The sequence below is a fragment of the Scomber scombrus genome, chromosome 17 (genome assembly GCF_963691925.1).
Source record: "Scomber scombrus chromosome 17, fScoSco1.1, whole genome shotgun sequence".
NCBI lineage: Eukaryota > Metazoa > Chordata > Actinopteri > Scombriformes > Scombridae > Scomber > Scomber scombrus.
In genome coordinates this window covers 2635402-2659912 of record NC_084986.1, presented here as the reverse complement: position 1 = coordinate 2659912, position 24511 = coordinate 2635402, and the positions used below count along the sequence as shown (strand labels likewise).

The window sequence follows — 24511 nt, the reverse complement described above, 5'->3', positions numbered from 1 at the left end:
TGAAGGATTCAGGAGTGAAGCAGTTGTCTGCTGGACTGGAGAGTCCACACTGTACACTGGAAAGCCTCAGGTCCGGATACATCATTTTATTGTAATGAACAATGACAATAAAGTTGATTTTGACATTTTAGACAGTTGATACAGTTGACAGTTGCTTTTTACATTCAGATCAATGTCAATTATTCTGCACATCAGTAGGATTCTGGTACTTATATGATTAAAAACATTGTGTTTTCAACCTTTTTATATTTCCAGGCTGTCAGGATGTCTGATCACAGAGAAAGGCTGTGCTCCTTTGGCCTCAGCTCTGAGGTCCCAGTCCTCTAGTCTGAGAGAGCTGGACCTGAGTGACAACGACCTGCAGGATTCAGGGGTGAAGCAGTTGTCTGCTGGATTGGAGAGTCCACACTGTACACTGGAAACTCTCAGGTCCGGATACATCATCTATCATTTTGTTGTCTTGAACAATGACAATACATCTGATTCTGACTTTTTATACAGTTGATACAGTTGATAGTTGCTGTGTTACATTCAGATTATTTTCAATTATTCTGCTTCTGTAGGATTCTGGTACTTATATGATTACAAACATTGTGTTATCAACTTTTTTATATTTCCAGTCTGTCAGGGTGTCTGATCACAGAGAAAGGCTGTGCTTCTCTGGACTCAGCTCTGAACTCCAACCCCTCCCATCTGAGAGAGCTGGACCTGAGCTACAATCATCCAGGAGACTCCGGAGAGAAGCTGCTGTCTGCTGGACTGGAGGATCCACACTGGAGACTGGAGACTCTCAGGTATGAACAGACAGATGGACACTCTCAGGTGAACAACTTTGATGCTGATTATTAAAGTTGATTCTTGATCATGGATCTAACAGTCTGAAGATCATGCGATGTGAGTGAAACCTCTGGGGGGAAAAAAGTCTTTCAATCTAAAATTATTCTTTTGTTAATTTTTCATGATCTCCTGGTGTCCCTGAACTCATCAGAGTTTATTGTTTATTATAAAGAAGTTCACTTGCATCATGAACTTTGTAACTTACTACTTTCCTACTGCCATATTATACCGTCCACGATAATATCAGTTAACATTTTTACTTGATGAAAGTATATCATGTCATATCATGTCATATCACGATATCAATGATACAGCAGTGGATTCACATATAATGCATTTACGTTCCCTAGCATGCATGCTGTAACAGCTGGCAAAGACCAACATAAATACAGTTACCTCCTTTTACTAAATCTGCTGTCACATGAAAAGATAATTTGTTGTCATGTTACTTGGTCTATTCGCTACCACCAAGCGATGTCACCAAGGCAACGTACTGCGGTTTCTCCTCATGTATGTTAATGGGGTGGTCAAAATATTAGGAACACCATTCAATATAATGCACCCTAATAAACCACCATCACTCAGTAATAAACATAGAATCATCACCTTTTTGTCAACAAAAACTGGAAATATATAAACTTCATAATGTATAATCTAAAGCAGAACTGTTGTATTGGATTGCATTAGATTGCAGAGGGGTTCCTAATAAAGAGTCCAGTGAGTGTTTATTAGATAGTTAAGGTATTCACTGAACTATATTATATAGTAATTAGTAGTTATATAGTTTTATATAGTTAAGTAGTTATATTGTCTGAACTATATGATAGTTAAGTAATATAAGTTGAAGGAGAGAAACTGCAGCGTCAGTAGTATAATTATCACGTTTTTTTCTAAATCTGCTTTGTGCTTTCTCTCCATGGCTGCTGAGAAACATCTGAGTAGTGATTTAAAATTGACGTTTCATGACATCAGCTGATAAAACGTGCAACACCATTAATCTGTTCATTTCAGCTGAGCCAGTTAGACCGGAACTTGTTTTTGGACTAGAGATGGAGGATACCAAACTTTTTCAATTCCATACAATACCGATACTGCACTACCCTAACTGAATTTGACAGATTTTCCTGATAATTACAGACAATGGGGGCCGAAGACACGTAGTCCTCTCTGACAAGTCTTTAGTCATTAGATTAGTTGTTTTAGCAATGCTTTAATGACCATATATAATTATTACTCAGTCTCTTTATTAGAATACAACCCAAAAATACAGGAAATGTGTATGCTGTATTAAAAAACAGAAAAGAAAACAGCTTCTTTAGGCTAAAGTGTGTAAGTATTCAGACCTCCCCTTATACTTGAGTAATAGCAGGAACCTGGCTCTCTTTAACATAAATGAAATGGAGCCTTACTCAATAATAATATTTAATAATTCATGTTACATTTTGTGTACATATTTCCTGTATTTTCTGTTTGTATGATGGTGGTGGCCTAAGACTTTTGCACAGTACTGTATATCTTTATTTTTCCTGATTACCTTTATGTAACAAAATTTAAAACCAGATTATGATGATGACTTTTATTATGGTAAACAGACAGACTACAATATAATCTCTGCCAACTCTCTGGCAGAGGTAACAGGCTTCATATCTAATAACAGTGCTATCCATACCTTGATATACTTGGCCTCAACAGATGTAATCTCACTACAAACTTTTCATGAAACCTGAGAGCCCTGTTATATAAATATAACACAATGAAACTTACAGTCACATAGAGACATTAATAAGTTTACTTTTTCATTATTTTTGGGACTCTTCTTCTTTCGTTCTTTCTTCTTTTTGTGATGTTTGCTGTACAGTGACCTTTCTCAGCCACCGTATCAATTGTGCTGAATTTTGGGCCCTGATTATTATTATGATTGTTATTATTATTGTAGTTATTATCATTATTATTATTATTATTATTATTATTACAAAACAAACAAATGAGCAGATGGATATAAATTGCATTAAAATGTGTGTCTTATTGCTGCATTTCTTCTCATTCTTCCTCCAGGATGGATCATGGTGGAGAGCACAGGTTAAAGCCTGATGTGAGGAGATGTAAGTGTGGATTTAATTTAATTCATAACAACTAAAAAGCAAACAGTCAGTTTCTCTTTAAACACAAAGTTGGTCTTTGTGGTATTTATTCATTAAAACATCTGTTGTTACATAATAACAACAGATGAGAAGTTAAACAGAGAATAAATCCATCAGGTGTGTCAGAAGATAAACTGCTGCTGTGTCGTTTCTTCTTCTCTTCATCAGATTTCTGTGAACTCACACTGGACACAAACACTGTAAACAGTTACCTCAAACTGTCTGACAACAACAGGAAGGTGACACTTGTGACAGAGGGTCAGTCATATCCTGATCATCCAGACAGATTTGATTACTGGCCTCAGCTGCTGTGTAGAAATGTTCTGACTGGTCGCTGTTACTGGGAGGTCGAGTGGAGAGGAAAAGTTAATATATCAGTGAGTTACAGAGGAATCAGCAGGAAACAAGGCAGTTATGACAGCAGGTTTGGATTTAATGATCAGTCCTGGAGTCTGATCTGCTCTGATGTTAATGGTTACTCTGTCTGTCACAATAACAGAGAAACATCCATCTCCTCCAGCTCCTCCTCCTCCTCTGTCTCTAACAGAGTAGGAGTGTATGTGAACTGTCCTGCTGGCACTCTGTCCTTCTACAGAGTCTCCTCTGACACACTGATCCATCTCCACACCTTCAACACCAGATTCACTGAACCTCTGTATCCTGGGTTTAGGTTCCAGTCTTATGGTTCCTCAGTGTCTTTATGTCCTCTGTCTGAGGGAGAGTCTCCTCCTGTGGAGACAATCAGTCACACTGCTGACTGAAGACAGCTGCTGAAATCACTGTTCACTCTGTTCACCAGTGAACAATAGAAACAGGAAGTGACAGCAGCTTCCTGTGTTTAAATGTTGATGGTGGACGAGGTTTCACTCTGGTTTCATTTGGATCACTGACTGTGCTTCTATATTCGAGATTGAGTGAACTTAAAATGCAACCTAATTTAAGTGCAGTTACAGTAAATGTACTTAGTTACTTTCCACAAGTGACAATTTTTGTTTATTGTAATTTTATCACATTTCTTCAAAAAACTTTAAGTCTTCCATGATACACACTGTTGTTTTGATTTTACTGACTGTTCTCGAATGCAGCATTAATAGTAAACCTTTTTTTTATTTTTTTAAAATCACATGCTTCAACTCTTGTACTTCTTTTTCTGAGAATTTATGCAAATGTAAATTTAACCAGTGCATTTGGTGTCTTCATGTGTTGGAAATTAAACGACAACATCGACTGCAAAAGGGAAAATTGTGTTTTTTATTATTTATTGCTCCACATAATACAAAGATCATTCGCCACCAACATTTCACTGTCATCAATTCCCATTTAGATTTAAAAAAAGAAGAAGTTTTGCCTCTAAACTGCTACAGTGTAAGAAACCACTAACAGTTAAAGCGATGACTCCTAAACCATCAAACAGCACGTTTAAAGATGAAGAACATTTGTGCGTTTCTGTTGTCAGTTAATGCTACACGTTCAAGCAAAGGATCATTATAGAAAACACAATAAGAAGAAGAAGAACTGGTATCATTGTTGGTCAGAATAGAGAAAACCCCTTAAACCCCAGCAGGTGGCAGTGTGACCCCCAGTAGCAGTCATTCCCTCTTTTCTCCCTTTTTAACATCCTGGTTGGTCCCTTTAAATTCACCTAAAGTTGAGCAGATAAAAAGAAACAAAAAACTGCCTTTGCTGCAGCTTTTTTAACCAGCTAGTAACAGATTTATTTCATCAACTAACATCATCATACTTTTCAATGTCTTTTTCTCCTCAGTGATCCTCAGTTAACCATTTAAAAAAAAAGAGACAAGACAAAATGTATTGGTCCCAAAATAAACCATCTAAACTATTCTTAGTGAAGCAGCAGTTCAATGGAAGAAACTATTGTGTTTTATACACATTAAAATCCAGGTTTGCAGGTGAGTAAAGGATCAGAAGATAAAGTAAAAGATGTCTAACCTGAAAAAGTAATTTTATACTCTTTAAAGGACTCAACTGTGGATTGTATTATTTTTAAGAAAGAACATGCAGCATCTAAAACTTATTACTTATATAATATATTACTTACTTACTTATTACAATTTCAATCATTAACATCAACGTATGTTATCTTTAACAATGTGTTGTATTTTAAAAGCTTGTTATATTATCCATTGTGACCAATCTTCATCGGAAAAGTAACTAAAGCTGTCAAATAAATGTAGTGGAGTAGAAAGTACAATATTTCCATCTGAAATATTGGAAAAATATAAATCCCAAGACATTTCCTGGTTAAATAAAGATTTTTAAATCTCCTCCTTCAGTTACATGTTTTGTTCCTCTTTTGTTCGGTTTCGTGCTTGAAGCTGCGGATTATTTTCACCGTCACTCATCAACTTGATTCAGATGATTTTCTTCATCTTAAAGGTAACGTAACCAACAGTTTTCATCACGTTTGTGTCAGCAGCTGTTAAAATGACCTGACAACAGTAGAGACGGAAGTTAAAGTGATCAGTTATGTTGATTTATTAAATGTATTTCTATGTTTCCGGTGTCCTAAAACACGTCATGAATCCGATTAACTGAATTTTATGCCTTAAAATGTAATTGAAACACAACTTTTTGACATTTCTTATCATTTTAAGGTGAATTATGAAGTTAACGTTTCTTTTAGAAAGTTATTCTAACTTCGGTTTGTGTGTTTCTTTTGAAAAAGTATCACGCGGAAAAAACGGAACTAACAGGCGTCTGGTCAGCGCAGCAAGTGGAGCAATACATCCCTGTTATTCATGTAGGAGGAGGGGGGCGGGGTTAATGGCTCATTTCCATTAAAATGTTTATTTTAAGGAGCAAAACTCACCTTCTGAGTTGTGCATTAAAACAAACATTAGTGCAGCAGTTGTGCAGCAGAAAGGCTTTAGCTCCATCACACTGTGAGACACACATAATAACACTTACTGGATAAATTCACTGTTGGATTTAATCTCTTCAAACATCAGGAAGCAGGATAATAGATGATAATCATAAAGAGATCAAATCATGTCTATTATCAAAAAACATGATGTTTCCAGTGAAATCTGTCAGATTGTTTAATGTCCTCACAGAGAGTCTTGGCAGCTTCCTCATGTGTGTTTGGAGCTGAACTCTGCTGCAAGCTTCACTGCTTTAATCATTATCATTATCATCTTGATGCTTTTGGACTTTGACTGTGAAGTTTAGATAGTGTGACAGCGTCCTCAGATTGATGATGAAGGAGAATCAGCTGCAGCTTCTCTCTGTGTTTCCTCTACAGGTGAAGGTAGAACCACTCTGTGACCACATGTGGATTTGAATTCACCTGGTGAGTATTTTCTTCTTTCTGGCACACAGCTGAAAAAGGAATATATTTAATATAGTTTCTTAAACATGTAACTACAGTGGAAATCAAAGTAATGGCTAATGGTGGCGCCATCTGGTGGTAGTATAAAGAATGACAGTGTGATAGACAGCAGTATGTCTGTGTGATGTGCAGCTGGTTGTAATGAATGTTGTTGTGTCTGTGTGAAGGTGTTTCTCTGCTATGGATCAGAGTGAGGACAGAGAGGAGGGAGTCCCTCCCTCTAAAAGCTCTCTGTGTGGGGAACATGACATCCAGACCAAAGCTCAGAGGTGAGATGAAGATCTCTAACTGTCCATCACTGTTCTCCACTCACATCACTCCACCATCATTATTCACACTCAAAGCTCTGTGTGTGTTTTATTGAAGCCCAGAGCAGCAGCACAGACCAGACTCTGCTGGACCTGAACCTGGACTTAAACCTGGACCTGGACCCAGCTGTGTGTCCATGAAGAGTGACCAGTCTATGTATGATTATATTAACTTCAAAGAACAGCTGATGTGTGGTAGATGTCGTGCAACAAAACACACAATCTTCAGGATCAACACTGTAGTTACACTTGTTTTATCACTTCTCTGTTTCCATCAGGATCCATCAGCAGAGACCAGATTCCCCTGAACCCAGCTGTGTGTCCATGAAGAGTGACCGGTCTATGTATGATTATATTAACTTCAAACATGGACATCAGTCTGCTGATCAGAGGTCAGAATATTAAATATTTTTATCTGTTTCTCTCCATTTCTCTTGAGAAGAGGTGTGATGTCTTTGTCATGATCACTTCATTGATTCTTTACTATTGACTCTTTTTAATTAATTAGTCTCACATTTGCAGATCTCAGTACAAATATCAAACCCAGACTTAAAACCCATAAACAGCTGGATTCTGGTTTGAGAGACTGTAAGAACATTTAAACTTACCACAGTTCTTCAAATCATGTGACACATTCACAGATCTCAGCATCCATCCATCATCTTTTTCCCTATATGTGTTCTCAGGAGCAGCAGCCTATTCCAGCTCAAATCTCAACACATTATGTCACACAAATAAAATCTGAGCACAAATTCACAAATCTTAGTCTATATTTTAATATGTGAGTTTACTCAGTGTTAATGTTTAGATTGTATTCCATCACAGTTTGTTGTAGCTGTGTGGATCAGTTTATAACTGCAGGTTTATGTAGAAACACATGATGTGTCGTAGCTTTCGTCCAACAAAACACACAATCTTTAGGATCAACACTGTAGTTACACTTGTTTTATCACTTCTCTGTTTCCATCAGGATCCATCAGCAGAGACCAGATTCTCCTGAACCCAGCTGTGTGTCCATGAAAAGTGACTGGTCTATGGGTCGATTTATTCACTTCAAACATGGACATCAATCTGCTGATCAGAGGTCAGAAAAGAGTCGTTATAGCTTTCCTCTTATTAACTCATACAGTATGTTATCGGCATTAAAATGTTAACATTTTTCAGCAGCATTTTATCCAGAGATTTGAAGCTGTTATTAATTCATCAGTTTTTTCAGGATCCATCAGCAGAGACCAGATTCTCCTGAACCCAGCTGTGTGTCCATGAAGAGTGACCGGTCTATGGGTGGAGTTATTGACTTCAAACATAGACATCAGTCTGCTGATCAGAGGTCAGACTGTAAAATGTCTGTCTGTTATTATCCAATTCTCATAAGAACAAGTTTAATTGACTGAAACTGTTTTTACACACAATGTCCTCATGAATACAAACACACACACTCCTCTTACAAACACTTTTCTAAAAACCACAAACTTTATCTGTACAACAGTTTTTAAACAAATGTACAAAGTCTTTACAGAGACGAATGATCATAGGTCAGACAGAACAGCTGAGTGTTTTACCGTTAACATGTCATTATTTATTCTGAAACTTCATCTTTTCTTCACAGAGTTCATCAGCAGAGCTCAGAGGTTCTCAGTGGTCCGTCTGTCCAGCAGCATCAAACACACCTGGACTCCATATTTATGGTGTGTAAATGTAAAGCCCAGCTACTACTGCTAACTACAACAGCCACAGACTAAATACTAAACTACCATTCTGGTCCTAACAGTCTCCATGCTGATCTCTGTAGACCAGCAGCTGTTCAGTCTGTCACAGATGATCTGATGTTGACTTCTACCAGTTAAATTTACATTTTATTCTGTTCCAGCTGCTGGAGGAGAACATCAGCAGGTTTGTGACGAATGAGCTGAAGAAGATGCAGAAGGGTCTGAGTCCAGATTACCCAGAATGCTTAGAGAGTCAGAGTGAGGATGAGGAGGTGTTGGATGGTGAGGGGGAAGAGCAGAGGAGGAGCAGCAGAGAGGCATTTCTGAAGATCACACTGCACTTCCTGAGGAGAATGAAGCAGGAGGAGCTGGCTGACCGTCTGCAGAGCAGTAAGAGGATTTTAAAAGATTTAACATGATGGAGAGGAAATGGAGGCAACATGAGAGAGGTTTATATTTCAAACTCTGCTGTTAATATGATGCACACATCTGCATCAGATCTATGAATTCTTCTGAGCTGAAAACAGTCAGAAACTGTTTATCTATAACTGATGAGCTGAATAGATTTCATAGTGGAGAAAAATATATACATCTGCAGTACATTTTACCAATTAACTGTAAAATCATCTGATTGATTTAATTTGTTGTTTGTTCATTCAGGAACTGGTGCTGCAGAATGCCGATATAAACTCAAGTCTAGCCTGCAGAAGAAGTTCCAGTGTGTGTTTGAGGGGATCGCTAAAGCAGGAAACCCAACCCTTCTGAATCAGATTTACACACCGCTCTACATCACAGAGGGAGGGACTGCAGAGGTCAATGATGAACACGAGGTCAGACAGATTGAAACAGCATTCAGGAAACCAGACAGACCAGAAACAACAATCAGACAAGAAGACATCTTTAAAGCCTCACCTCAAAGAGATGAACCAATCAGAACAGTGATGACAAAGGGAGTGGCTGGCATTGGGAAAACAGTCTTAACACAGAAGTTCACTCTGGACTGGGCCGAAGACAAAGCCAACCAGGACATACACTTCACATTTCCATTCACTTTCAGAGAGCTGAATGTGGTGAAAGAGAAAAAGTACAGCTTGGTGGAACTTGTTCATCACTTCTTTACTGAAACCAAAGAAGCAGGAATCTGCAGGTTTGAAGAGTTCCAGGTTGTGCTCATCTTTGACGGTCTGGATGAGTGTCGACTTCCTCTGGACTTCCTTAACAATGTGATCCTGACTGATGTTACAGAGTCCACCTCAGTGGATGTGCTGCTGACAAACCTCATCAGGGGGAAACTGCTTCCCTCTGCTCGCCTCTGGATAACCACACGACCTGCAGCAGCCAATCAGATCCCTCCTGAGTGTGTCAGCATGGTGACAGAGGTCAGAGGGTTCACTGACCCACAGAAGGATGAGTACTTCAGGAAGAGATTCAGAGCTAAGGAGCAGGTCAACACCATCATCTCCCACATCAAGACATCACGAAGCCTCCACATCATGTGCCACATCCCAGTCTTCTGCTGGATCACTGCTACAGTTCTGGAGGATGTGTTGAAAAGCAGAGAGGGAGGAAAGCTGCCCAAGACCCTGACTGAGATGTACATCCACTTCCTGGTGGTTCAGTCCAAACTGAAGAACGTCAAGTATGATGGAAGAGCTCAGACAGAGCCACACTGGAGTCCAGAGAGCAGGAAGATGATTGAGTCTCTGGGAAAACTTGCTTTTGAGCAGCTGCTTAAAGGCAACCTGATCTTCTATGAATCAGACCTGACAGAGTGTGGCATCGATATCAGAGCAGCCTCAGTGTACTCAGGAGTGTTCACACAGGTCTTTAAAGAGGAGAGAGGTCTGTACCAGGACAAGGTGTTCTGCTTCGTCCATCTGAGTGTTCAGGAGTTTCTGGCTGCTCTTCATGTCCATCTGACATTCATCAAGTCTGGAGTCAATCTGCTGGCAGGAGAACAAACAACATCGTGGTCTGATGTGTTCAGAGGCAAATCAAAACGTTTCTACCAGAGTGCTGTGGATGAGGCCTTAAAGAGTCCAAATGGACACCTGGACTTGTTCCTCCGCTTCCTCTTGGGTCTTTCACTGCAGACCAATCAGACTCTCCTACGAGGCCTGCTGACACAGAAAGGAAGTAGCTCACAAACCAATGAGAAAACAATTGAGTACATCAAGAAGAAAATCAGTGAGAATATGTCTGCAGAGAGAAGCATCAATCTGTTCCACTGTCTGAATGAACTGAATGATCATTCTCTAGTGAAGGAGATCCAACAGTATCTGAGATCAGGAAGTCTCTCCACAGATAAACTGTCTCCTGCTCAGTGGTCAGCTCTGGTCTTCATCTTACTGTCATCAGAAAAAGATCTGGACATGTTTGACCTGAAGAAATACTCTGCTACAGAGGAGGCACTTCTGAGGCTGCTGCCAGTGATCACAGCTTCAAATAAAGCTCTGTAAGTGAATGAAGAAGTGAATATATGAACAATTTAAAATGTTTACTTTTAAATATGAAACATGAAACATTTTGTGTTTTTTACTAATCTTTTTTTCAGGCTGAGTGGCTGTAACCTCTCAGAGAGAAGCTGTGCAGCCCTGTCTTCTACTCTCAGCTCCCAGTCCTCTAGTCTGAGAGAGCTGGACCTGAGTGACAACAACCTGAAGGATTCAGGAGTGAAGCAGTTGTCTGCTGGACTGGAGAGTCCACACTGTACACTGGAAAGCCTCAGGTCCGGATACATCATTTTATTGTAATGAACAATGACAATAAAGTTGATTTTGACATTTTAGACAGTTGATACAGTTGACAGTTGCTTTTTACATTCAGATCAATGTCAATTATTCTGCACATCAGTAGGATTCTGGTACTTATATGATTAAAAACATTGTGTTATCAACCTTTTTATATTTCCAGTCTGTTAGGATGTCTGATCACAGAGAAAGGCTGTGCTCCTCTGGCCTCAGCTCTGAGGTCCCAGTCCTCTAGTCTGAGAGAGCTGGACCTGAGTGACAACGACCTGCAGGATTCAGGGGTGAAGCAGTTGTCTGCTGGATTGGAGAGTCCACACTGTACACTGGAAACTCTCAGGTCCGGATACATCATCTATCATTTTGTTGTCTTGAACAATGACAATACATCTGATTCTGACTTTTTATACAGTTGATACAGTTGACAGTTGCTGTGTTACATTCAGATTATTTTCAATTATTCTGCTTCTGTAGGATTCTGGTACTTATATGATTACAAACATTGTGTTATCAACTTTTTTATATTTCCAGTCTGTCAGGGTGTCTGATCACAGAGAAAGGCTGTGCTTCTCTGGCCTCAGCTCTGAACTCCAACCCCTCCCATCTGAGAGAGCTGGACCTGAGCTACAATCATCCAGGAGACTCCGGAGAGAAGCTGCTGTCTGCTGGACTGGAGGATCCACACTGGAGACTGGAGACTCTCAGGTATGAACAGACAGATGGACACTCTCAGGTGAACAACTTAAGTATATCATGTCATATCACGATATCAATGATACAGCAGTGGATTCACATATAATGCATTTACGTTCCCTAGCATGCATGCTGTAACAGCTGGCAAAGACCAACATAAATACAGTTACCTCCTTTTACTAAATCTGCTGTCACATGAAAAGATAATTTGTTGTCATGTTACTTGGTCTATTCGCTACCACCAAGCGATGTCACCAAGGCAACGTACTGCGGTTTCTCCTCATGTATGTTAATGGGGTGGTCAAAATATTAGGAACACCATTCAATATAATGCACCCTAATAAACCACCATCACTCAGTAATAAACATAGAATCATCACCTTTTTGTCAACAAAAACTGGAAATATATAAACTTCATAAATGTATAATCTAAAGCAGAACTGTTGTATTGGATTGCATTAGATTGCAGAGGGGTTCCTAATAAAGAGTCCAGTGAGTGTTTATTAGATAGTTAAGGTATTCACTGAACTATATTATATAGTAATTAGTAGTTATATAGTTTTATATAGTTAAGTAGTTATATTGTCTGAACTATATGATAGTTAAGTAATATAAGTTGAAGGAGAGAAACTGCAGCGTCAGTAGTATAATTATCATGTTTTTTTCTAAATCTGCTTCGTGCTTTCTCTCCATGGCTTCTGAGAAACATCTGAGTAGCGACTTACAATTGACGTTTCATGACATCAGCTGATAAAACGTGCAACACCATTAATCTGCTCATTTCAGCTGAGCCAGTTAGACCGGAACTTGTTTTTGGACTAGAGATGGAGGATACCAAACTTTTTCAATTCCATACGATACCGATACTGCCCTACCCTAACTGAATTTGACAGATTTTCCTGATAATTACAGACAATGGGGGCCGAAGACACGTAGTCCTCTCTGACAAGTCTTTAGTCATTAGATTAGTTGTTTTAGCAATGCTATAATGATCATATATAATTATTACTCAGTCTCTTTATTAGAATACAACCCAAAAATACAGGAAATGTGTATGCTGTATTAAAAAACAGAAAAGAAAACAGCTTCTTTAGGCTAAAGTGTGTAAGTATTCAAACCTCCCCTTATACTTGAGTAATAGCAGGAACCTGGCTCTCTTTAACATAAATGAAATGGAGCCTTACTCAATAATAATATTTAATAATTCATGTTACATTTTGTGTATATATTTCCTGTATTTTCTGTTTGTATGATGGTGGTGGCCTAAGACTTTTGCACAGTACTCTATATCTTTATTTTTCCTGATTACCTTTGTGTTACAAAATTTAAAACGAGATTATGATGATGACTTTTATTATGGTAAACAGACAGACCAGAATATAATCTCTGCCAACTCTCTGGCAGAGGTAACAGGCTTCATATCTAATAACAGTGCTATCCATACCTGGATATACTTGGCCTCAAAAGATGTAATGTCACTACAAACTTTTCATGAAACCTGAGAGCCCTGTTATATAAATATAACACAATGAAACTTACAGTCACATAGAGACATTAATAAGTTTACTTTTTCATTATTTTTGGGATTCTTCTTCTTTCGTTCTTTCTTCTTTTTGTGAGAACAATGAGCAGATGGATATAAATTGCATTAAAATGTTTTGCTGTCTTATTGCTGCATTTCTTCTCATTCTCCCTCCAGGATGGATCATGGTGGAGAGCACAGGTTAAAACCTGGTCTGAAGAAGTGTAAGTGTGAATTTAATTTGATTCATAACAACTAAACAGCAAAACAGTCAGTTTCTCTTTAAATACAAAGTTGGTCTTTGTGGTATTTATTCATTAAAACATTACTGAAAAAATGTGTCATCATTAAATGTGTCATTAAAAATGAACAACAGATCAAAAGTTAAACAGAGAAAAAATCCATCAGGTGTGTCAGATGATAAACTGCTGCTGTGTTGTTTCTTCTTCTCTTCATCAGATTTCTGTGAACTCACGCCGGACACAAACACAGTACACAGAAAACTCAAACTGTCTGACAACAACAAGAAGGTGACATGTGTGAGAGAGTATCGGTCATATCCTTATCATCCAGACAGATTTGATTACTGGAAACAGCTGCTGTGTAGAAATGTTCTGACTGGTCGCTGTTACTGGGAGGTCGAGTGGAGAAGAAGAGTTAATATATCAGTGAGTTACAGAGGAATCAGAAGGAAAGGTTATGACAGCAGGTTTGGATTTAATGATCAGTCATGGAGTCTGGAGTGCTCTGATGTTCATGGTTACTCTGTCCGTCACAATAAGATAAAAACATCCTCCTCTTCCTCCTTCTCCTTCTCCTCAGTCTCTAACAGAGTAGGAGTGTATGTGGACTGTCCTGCTGGCACTCTGTCCTTCTACAGAGTCTCCTCTGACACACTGATCCATCTCCACACCTTCAACACCACATTCACTGAACCTCTGTATCCTGGATTTAGGTTCCAGTCTTATGGTTCCTCAGTATCTGTGTGTCCTCTGTCTGAGGGAGAGTCTCCTCCTGTGGAGACAAACAGTCACACTGCTGACTGAAGACAGATGCTGAAATCACTGTTCACTCTGTTCACCATTGAATAGAAACAGGAAGTGACAGCAGCTTCCTGTGTTTAAATGTTGATGGTGGACGAGGTTTCACTCTGGTTTCATTTGGATCACTGACTGTGTTTCTATATTCGAGATTGAGTGAACTTAAAATGCAACCTAATTTAAGTGCAGTTACAGTAAATGTACTTAGTTACTTTCCACAAGTGACAATTTTTGTTTATTGTAATTTTATCACATTTCTTCAAAAAACTTTAAGTCTTCCATGATACACACTGTTGTTTTGATTTTACTGACTGTTCTTGAATGCAGCATTAATAGTAAACCTTTTTTTTTATTTTTTTAAAATCACATGCTTCAACTCTTGTACTTCTTTTTCTGAGAATTTATGCAAATGTAAATTTAACCAATGCTCTAACATTGTATTTTATTTCCCTGTTTAACAGGGTTTTATTTTTTACGCTCTTCATTTATAGGTGGTAGGGAGGTTATGGCTTCAGGCAGCCTTATATCTTTTATGAATTTGTGTATAAGAATTATTTGCATCATAAGAAAGGTCATATGTTTCTGAATCAGGTACAAGGAATTGTCACTAAAATAAAAATTTATGCCAGTTATTCTAGTTACTGACTTTATTAAAATCAGATTTGCCACATTTGGTGTCTTCATGTGTTGGAAATTAAAGGACAACATCGACTGCAAAAGGGAAAACTGTGTTTTTTATTATTTATTGCTCCACATAATACAAAGATCATTCACCACCAACATATCACTGTCATCAATTCCCATTTAGATATAAAAAAAAAGAAGTTTTGCCTCTAAACTGCTACAGTGTAAGAAACCACTAACAGTTAAAGCGATGACTCCTAAACCATCAAACAGCACGTTTAAAGATGAAGAACATTTGTGCGTTTCTGTTGTCAGTTAATGCTACACGTTCAAGCAAAGGATCATTATAGAAAAACAATAAGAAGAAGAAGAACTGGTATCATTGTTGGTCAGAATAGAGAAAACCCCTTAAACCCCAGCAGGTGGCAGTGTGACCCCCAGTAGCAGTCATTCCCTCTTTTCTCCCTTTTTAACATCCTGGTTGGTCCCTTTAAATTCACCTAAAGTTGAGCAGATAAAAAGAAACAAAAAACTGCCTTTGCTGCAGCTTTTTTAACCAGCTAGTAACAGATTTATTTCATCAACTAACATCATCATACTTTTCAATGCCTTTTTCTCCTCAGTGATCCTCAGTTAACCATTTTAAAAAAAGAGACAAGACAAAATGTATAGGTCCCAAAATAAACCATCTAAACTATTCTTAGTGAAGCAGCAGTTCAATGGAAGAAACTATTGTGTTTTATACACATTAAAATCCAGGTTTGCAGGTGAGTAAAGGATCAGAAGATAAACAAATAGATGTATAACCTGAACAAAGTAATACCATGTTCCAACTTGTTCATTTTATACACTTTAAAGTCTTTATGTGTAACTGTACTATATGTAACACTCCTCCAAGGACTCCACTGTGGATTGGGTTATTTTTTTTAGAAAGAACATGCAGCATCTAAAACTTATTACTCTTAACAATTTGACCATCTGTGCTACAAAGAGGAAGTCACATGTATCTATCTTCCCAGTACGGTGGCCAGCAGGGCCATTCGGATGTACATGCCGTTCTCTGCCTGACGGAAATATGCGGCTCTCGGGTCCGAATCGACCTCCGCACTGAAAGAAAAGAAAAAATGGAAAAAAGAAAGATCAGTTTCAACCATAGACTGTATATATAACGGACGTAACAGACGTGACGTCACCCATTGGTTTGTGGACTGCTTCTCGGAGGCCAATAGTATCGGATCTGAGCAGCGCCATCTTGAAAATTTCAGGTGCATGTCGGGAAAAACTGAAAATGGGCATCAGGAGGAGCAAGAGGACAGAGCGGGGGAGGTTGCGAGGGCTGGATCTACCACAGTCTACACCGGCAACCTGGTGATGCTAACCAAGTTAGCTCCCAAAATTCGAGGTAAACCTATGTGTGAAACAAGTTCACGGCTATTTCCTGCAGTCCATCTGTCCGCCCTCCTGAACCTGTGAATCAATCAACCTGTCAATCACGACGTAGCCACGCCCTAATGCATACCCTGCTTTATCGTCAAATATAAAATCAGGGAGGCCAAAATGTCCCAAATGAACATCATACTGCATTGAAGAAGGCTTTAAACTAGCGATTGAGACCATAAACACATTTTGAAAACGTTTACTGAGGTTAGAAATCAAGTGAGAAGTTGGTGAATTCTCCATTGACTTGTATAGAGACGGAAGTCCTTTTGACACCAAAACGGTCGCCCCCTGGTGGCCTTTTGATAGAATGCAGTTTTAAGTTACTTCTACGTTGGCCTCATTTCAGAGGACCGGAAATCCCCGCCTGGTTTCAACCATAGACTGTATATAAGAAATGGATGTAACATCTTTGACGTCACCCATTGGTTTGTGGACTGCTGCTCGGAGGCCAATAGTTTCGGATTTGAGCTGCGCCATTTTGAAAATTTCAGGTGCATGCTGGGAAAAATAAAAACAGGGATTCTACTTATATGGGCATCAGGAGGAGCAAGAGGCGCCCTCCTGAACCTGTGAACCAATCAACCTGTCAATCACGACGTAGCCACGCCCTAATGCATACCCTTCTTTATCGTCAAATATAAAATCAGGGAGGCCAAAATGTCCCAAATGAACATCATACTACATTGAAGAAGGCTTTAAACTAGCGATTGAGACCATAAACACATTTTGAAAACGTTTACTGAGGTTAGAAATCAAGTGAGAAGTTGGTGAATTCTCCATTGACTTGTATAGAGACGGAAGTCCTTTTGACACCAAAACGGTCGCCCCCTGGTGGCCTTTTGATAGAATGCAGGTTTAAGTTACTTCCACGTTGGCCTCATTTCAGAGGACCGGAACTCCCTACCTGGTTTCAACTAATGCATGATGTCCTTAGTATCTGAACAACAACGCTGCAGTACTAATATACTTTTGGAATAGATCAGTTATGGAATATAAAGTATATTTAAAGTAGAGATGTGTTGGTATACTGCAGTAAAACATCCTGATGGTATCAATACCTCCAGCTATTACTGCGATTATTGTCACAATCAGACAACACTGTGAACTCAGAGCAGCGTTCAAGCCTTCATTAGCTTCTTCTTGATTAGCCACAAATGGGCCTGTAGGTATAACTTTAACTGTTTACAGCCAGCAGATATGTGCTGATGAGTCTTTTCTAAGTTTCATTAAAGTTTCACTAAATTCTGTGATGATGTTTTGTGTCTTTGTACCTGATCTCGTTGACTCTGGGCAGCGGATGCATGACCACCATCTTCTTCTTGGCCACAGTCATGATGTGAGGAGTGAGGATGAACTGTCCGAAACACTGAGACACAAACACACATCAAGAGTTAATTAAGAGGGAGATCGTATAGTGAACTTTGTGTGAACTGTGTCTCTCTGAACATGCCACCAATGGTAACTCTGTGTGTAATTGGCTGCAGATGAGCTTCTCTGATTGGCTGATTGTATTATTCAGTGTCTGTAGATTGTTTAAAGGGAGCTGATTGGTTGCAGCCTAAAAGCTCGTAGTTTAAAAAGGTGATTTGAAAATAATAGAACAGCTAAAAAACAGCCTTTAAATTTAAGAAATGTACATCAATTTACTGTGATGGAGCCTTTAAAGCCAGGAAAAGACACTTATGCCATATCATGATATTACAATATCCAAAATCTAAGATGATATCTAGTCTAATATCATGATCTTTATTAACTATATATTGCCCAGCAGTAGTTAAAAACAGTCTTATTTGTAGTTTATAGATGTAGAAAACCTCCCAACAACCTGCAACTACAGGTAAAAAATCGTCCAAGGCAGGTAAGAAATCATATTTAATTTAAGGCTTTTTAATCAGCTGATGAGATGAAAACCATGGTTACGTACGGCTTTGTACTCCTCCTCAGAGGCGAATCTCTCCTTCTGGATCCTCGTCATGTAGAGGACGTCGGTCTCGGGCAGAGCTTCCTCGATATTCTCAAACTCCTCCTGTTTGCAACACAGGTGAAAAAACACGTCTGAGAAAAAAAGTCTGAGTCTAAAACAGGACTGATAAAGACTTATATACATGTTTCAAACTCGGATAACATTCAAGAGGCCGTTATTTATTTATCCTGTGAACAGTCGAACAGGAGCGATTATTGGTTCAAAGTTATTTACAGTCAAGGGACACAAACAGAATAATTTGATCTGATCTGGGCCGGAAGGATAGAAGGAAGGAGGGAGGGAAGAAAGAAAGGATGGACATACAGAATGAAGGAAGGAAGAAAAGGGAGGAAGGAAGGACAGAAGGAAATAAGGGAGGAAAGAAGGGAGGAAAGAAGAAAGGGAGGAAGGACAGAATGAATGAAGGAAGAAAGGGAGGAAGGAAGGAGGGAAGAAAAGAGAGATGGAAGGAAAGAAAGGAAGGACAGATGGGAAGGAAGAAGGAAGGAAAGATGGGAGGAAGGAGGGAGGGAAAAAAGAAAGGATGGATGGATGGATGAAGGAAGGAAGAAAGGGAGGAAGGAAAGATGGAAGGACAGAGGGGAGAAAGGGAGGAAGGAAGGAACGAAAAGAAAACAGGAAGGAAAGGAAGGGAGGAAGGAAAGATAGAAGGAAGGAAGGAAAGATGGAAGGAAGGAGGGAGGGAAGAAAGAAAGGATGGATGCACAGAATGAAGGAAGGAGAGATATAAGGAACGAGGGAGAAAAGATGGGAGGAAGGAGGCAGGGAAGAAAGAAAGGATGGACGGACAGAATGAAGGAAGGAACAAAGAAAACAGGAAGGAAAGATGGAAGAAAGGGAGGAAGGAAAGATTGAAGGAAGATAGGAATGAAGGAAGGAAGAAAGGGAGGAAGGACAGAAGGAAGGAACGAAAACCGGCGACAGAAGAAGACAGGAAGGAAAGAAAGGGAGGAAGGAAACATGGAAGGACAGAAGGAAGGAAGGAAGGAAGGAAGGGAGGGAGGGAGGGAGGGAGGGAGGAAGGAAGGAAGGAACAATAAGAAGACAGGAAGGAATGATGGAAGAAAAGGAGGAAAAGATGAAAGGAAGGATGAAGCTGGAACCAGTTAATATTTAGTACTTCTGCTTAAAAATAAACCCCCCAAAAAAACGACGAATCGCTCATTAAAACAGTTGAACACGTCGTCACCTGTTTGATTCCCTTCGAGGCGACGTAGCTGATGATCTCTGTCGGCATGTGCAGGTTCTTGGGGGCCACGTAGCGCAGAGTGATGCGGTACTGAGTCAGCAGTTTGGCGAGGGAGTGAACGGTGCGGCCGTGTTTCAGATCTCCGACCATCGTAATCTGACAGAAAAACACACATAAAAAAAAACCATATAAACACCTAATCTATCTAACTTAAATCATACAGAAGCTTTAGCGTCATTGAAGCTTCTTTTTTTGGGTCTTTTTTGTCCCTCACCGTCATGCCGTTGACCGTCCCCAGCTCCTCTCGGATGGTGAAGACGTCCAGCAGCGCCTGGGTCGGATGCTCCCCGACGCCGTCGCCAGCGTTGATCACCGGTTTACGACAATGACGGGATGCACTCTGTAGAAAACGTAACATATTAAAGACCGTGTAAAGTGAATTCAGACATTTTCTTCTAAACACATTAAATAGGTCATAAATGTATTTCTAAAAAAAGGTGTAAAAAGCATTTCAACCATTTAGATTTGAATTGTGGAGCTAGGCTTAGCATAAACCCGCCCTGCTGCTGTAGAGGTATAAATACATTCAGCGCACACTACTACTACTACAGTCTACAGTTAGCCAGTTAGCTGAGTTAGCCGCCGAGCTAGCCGCCGAGCCAGCAGTTGAGCTAACAGTTGAGCTAGCCACCGAGCTAGCAGCTGAGTTAGCAGCGGAAAGCTCTCAGACCTAGCGTCCATGTTTCTGGTAGAGGTGGTGACTTTGATTGACAGGTGATACTTGGTAGGGGGCGGGGCTTCAGCGGACTCGGCGGCCACACCCACAGCGTTTGGGAGCAGAGACAGCAGGCAGACTTTTACACAACTTTGAAGCCTAATTTCATATATTTAGCGATTTTTTTAATCATTCAAATTTGGCAGGGTGGTTAACAACACACTTTACTGTGGTATGTCAAACACAGAAAAGAACACATTTATTCTTACTTACACAGACTTTAAAGAAGAATAAGAGTTAAACACATACTGAAAGTGAGACTTAATATCCAATTATTAGCAGGTGATGCTTCCTTTTGTTTTACTTTTTGATAGTTTAGATTGAATTATAATGAATAAACACACTATATGTTATGTTGTCCCTTCATTTACTCATATTCTTTATATTTCTTTTATGTTTTATGTGCTTATAGTCCTCATGTTGGATTAATTCTCTCTCATTGACAATAAAGTTGAAGTTTTTATCTGTCTTTACTCTATTTTAGCTCAATTTAAATTCCAATTCAACACTTTTTATTTTGCCATGTGCTGATACATTCTATGTTATATGTAAAGCACTTTGAATTACCTTGTTGTTAACATGTGCTATACTAATAACTTTGCCTTTCTTATGATACAACTATCTTTAAATCTGTCCTAAATCTAACTAGAATCCAGCACAGGAAGCTTTGAACAGGTTTTATAAGAACCATTTATATTAACTGCATGTCATTTGGTTTAGATGTCTCTTGCAGTATTATTTTGGACACTAGGTGGCGGTTATGAGGGTTGTATTAATGTTGGGGCACAGGTGACAGGAAGTGGCAGGAACAGGAAGTTCTCACCAGACCACAGAGAGAGTAAAACACTACAGCTGGTAGAACAGGAAACAGAAACCCGGTGAGTTCATCATCACTTTAAAGTTAAACAGCAACTACTGACTGGAATAGTATCTTTATTTATATATATCTATATACAGATATATATCTATGTATAGTTAGAGCCACATGCAGCCCAGTTTGATCTCATGTGGGTCGGTCCATTAAAAAGATGGAAGGAAGGATGAAAGGAACAAAAAGAAGACAGGAAGGAAAGATGGAAGGACAGAAGGAAGAAAGGGAGGAAGGAAAGATAGGACAGAAGGAAGAAAGGGAGGAAGGAAAGATAGGACAGAAGGAAGAAAGGGAGGAAGGAAGGAAGGGAAAATGGAAGGACAGAAGGCAGGAGGAAAGAAAGGGAGGAAGGACAGATGGAAGGACAGAAGGAAGAAAGGATAGAAGGAAAGATGGAAGGAAGGAAGGAAGAAAGAAAGGGTGGAAGAAAGGGAGGAAGGAAGGAAGGAAAGATGGAAGGACAGAAGGAAGGAGGAAAGAAAGGGAGGAAGGAAGGAATGACAGAAGGACTGAAGGAAGGAAGGAGAGATTGAAGGACTGAAGGAAGGAAGGACAGATTGAAGGAAGGAAAAGAATACAGGAAGGAAAGTGGGCCGGATTGGACCCCTCGGTGGCCCAGTTGTGGCCCACGTGCCTCATGTTTGCCACCCATGGATTAGAAACAAACACACACAGCGACTTGTGTTCTCTTCACAATAAAAAGCCTCCAACATGAATCTCACCTCCACGGCTCCGGGCGTCGGGTGTCGCAGCACCAGGACGTCGGCATAGCAACTCATTGTCTGGACCGAGTCGCCCAGCGATTCTCCCTTCTGACTGGACGACGTGGACTCGCTGAAGTGGACGACGGAGCCGCCCAGACGCTGCATCGCCGCCGAGAACGAGCTGCTGGTGCGGGTGCTGACCTCGTAGAACATGGACGCCATCACCTTACCCTGAAGAGAAGAAGAGAAGGGAGGAAGAGGAGAAGGAGAGAAGGAGAAGAGGAGAAGGGAGAGAAGAGGAGAAAGGGAGAAGAGGAGAAAGGGAGAAGAGGAGAAGCAAAGGAGAGGAGAAGGAGAGAAGGGGAGAAGGAAAGAAGAGGAGCAGGAGAGAAGAGGAGAAGGAGAGAAGAGGAGAAGGAAAGAAGGAGAGAAGGAAAGAAGAGAAGAGGAGAAGGAAAGAAGAGGAGAAGGAGAGAAGAGAAGAAGGAGAGAAGAGGAAGAGGAGAAGGAGAGAAGGAAAGAAGTAGAGTTTTTATAAAGGAATACACAGTTTCTACATGTGAAGTTAATATGATATTTATAAGTAACTGACCTTCAGGATGTCCAGGCTTCGTTCTTTCTGCACCATCAGACGCAACGTGTGAGCGACGTTGAAAAGATGAGAGATCTGAAACAACCAGAACAAAGAAATGATTTTATTATTATAACCAGTTATAAAATAACTGTCTGTGTGTGTGTGTGTGTGTGTGTGTTTATATGTGTATTTATATGTTTATGTGTGTCTCAGAATATGTGTGTGTGTGGGTATGTATATATATATATATATATATATATATATATATATATATATATATGTGTATGTGTGTTTATGTGTGTGTGTGTGTGTGTGTGTGTGTGTGTGTGTGTGTGTGTATGTGTGTGTGTGTGTGTGTGTGTGTGTGTCTGTGTGTGTGTGTGTGTGTGTGTGTGCATGGCGAACCTGCTCTTTGCTGAACTGGCTGACAGACAGGATGTGTTGTCCCACCAGCAGATGCAGCAGAGGAGACGTCTGGTAGTGAGACATCTGTCCAGCAGGTATCTGACCTGGGATCGACTGAGGAGACAACAGCCTGGACAGCGGAGGAGGGTGAGTGTAACCCTCAACGGCACCGCTGGGTGGGAGCATGATCATCTCTGCAGACAGAAGGAACGCGTCAGTTACCATCAGTTACCATCAGTTAAATACAGGACATTCATAATACTAGTGCAGTGTGTGTTTACTACAAAGCAGTCTGGGCTACTTGAAGTGTTTTCAGTTTCATCCATTGTTTTGAGGGTCTGAAGTGTATTTCACATTGTAGCTGCCAAAGCTCCGCTGCCTTATAGTCTCTCTAACTCTGGTCCTTATACTCTGGTCCTTATAGTCTCTCTAACTCTGGTCCTTATAGTCTCTCTAACTCTGGTCCTTATAGTCTCTCTAACTCTGGTCCTTATAGCCTCTCTAACTCTGGTCCTTATACTCTGGTCCTTATAGTCTCTCTAACTCTGGTCCTTATAGTCTCTCTAACTCTGGTCCTTATAGCCTCTCTAACTCTGGTCCTTATAGTCTCTCTAACTCTGGTCCTTATACTCTGGTCCTTATAATCTCTCTAACTCTGGTCCTTATACTCTGGTCCTTATAGCCTCTCTAACTCTGGTCCTTATAGTCTCTCTAACTCTGGTCCTTATAGCCTCTCTAACTCTGGTCCTTATACTCTGGTCCTTATAATCTCTCTAACTCTGGTCCTTATAGTCTGGTCCTTATAGCCTCTCTAACTCTGGTCCTTATAGCCTCTCTAACTCTCTATTGGCGCTTTTCCACTACACAGTTCCAGCACGACTCGTCTCGACTCGGCTCGCCTCGGTACGGTTCCAGGAACAACCTTTTCCATTACAAAAAAGTACCTACTCAACGTGGGCGGGGTCGTCATAGCACGGCTCCGCGAAACTGCCGTGACTTCGTTTTATACGCGACACAAACACATAAACAATGGATGACATGGAGGCAGTGGTGTACTTGCTGCTGTATGAGGCTTTCTGTCTCACACAAAGCAAGAAAATTGAGCCGTATGGCTGTAACTATGGTTGTAACGCTGGTGCTGGTATTTAAAAATGCCGGGTTTGATTCTTGTGTGTGACGGCTCATGACTCTTCTGACCAATCAGCGGCCAGCAGTGTGTCGACATCACATTTTAGTACCGGCTTGGCTCGCTTGGAAACTCACCAGAGCAGGTACTAAAAAAGTACCAGGTACCAGGTACTTTCCCTAGTGGAAACGCAAAAAGAACCGAGGCGAGGCGAGGCGAGTCGTGCTGGAACTGTGTAGTGGAAAAGCGCCATAACTCTCTAACTCTGGTCCTTATAGTGTCTCTAACTTTGGTCCTTATGTGTGCTTCTTTTACCGATATATTTATCTATATTTTTTACATTTATTATCCAAACAACGTCAAACTTGGCACTGCACTTACTCGTGCCTGTAGAAAGACACCTGTCACGTTTGAAATCAATGGGATCAACAGTTCGAGAGATATGCGAATAACAGAGACAGTAGATAGAAGTC

At 40.1% G+C, this 24511-nt stretch overlaps 3 protein-coding genes across 3 annotated transcripts in view; 2 read left to right on the top strand and 1 right to left on the bottom strand.

Annotated features, from left to right (window-relative positions):
* The window catches only part of LOC133998011 (uncharacterized), a 63487-nt gene extending 59748 nt beyond the window's left edge, over positions 1-3739 (top strand). Inside the window, exon 22 of the mRNA XM_062437749.1 lies at positions 3147-3739. Coding sequence (XP_062293733.1) covers positions 3147-3739 — 593 coding nt within the window. The remainder of the gene's footprint in view (positions 1-3146) is intronic.
* Positions 3740-7633: 3894 nt separating this feature from the next.
* Positions 7634-14365, top strand: LOC133998010 (NLR family CARD domain-containing protein 3-like; the record flags this gene model as incomplete). Its single annotated transcript, XM_062437748.1, is given in 10 exon segments — positions 7634-7719; positions 7852-7965; positions 8245-8323; positions 8506-8734; positions 9005-10799; positions 10899-11072; positions 11623-11796; positions 13484-13530; positions 13766-14280; positions 14282-14365. Coding segments are annotated over 10 exon segments (3297 nt in total), but the record flags the coding sequence as incomplete, so codon positions are not given.
* Positions 14366-15072: 707 nt separating this feature from the next.
* cad (carbamoyl-phosphate synthetase 2, aspartate transcarbamylase, and dihydroorotase) overlaps positions 15073-24511 on the bottom strand; it is a 41273-nt gene continuing 31834 nt past the window's right edge. The window contains 8 exon segments of the mRNA XM_062436799.1: positions 15073-16077; positions 17682-17776; positions 18335-18436; positions 19584-19739; positions 19858-19983; positions 21952-22164; positions 22526-22600; positions 22913-23106. Of these exon segments, the coding sequence (XP_062292783.1) occupies positions 15978-16077; positions 17682-17776; positions 18335-18436; positions 19584-19739; positions 19858-19983; positions 21952-22164; positions 22526-22600; positions 22913-23106 (1061 nt within the window). The 3' untranslated portion in view covers positions 15073-15977.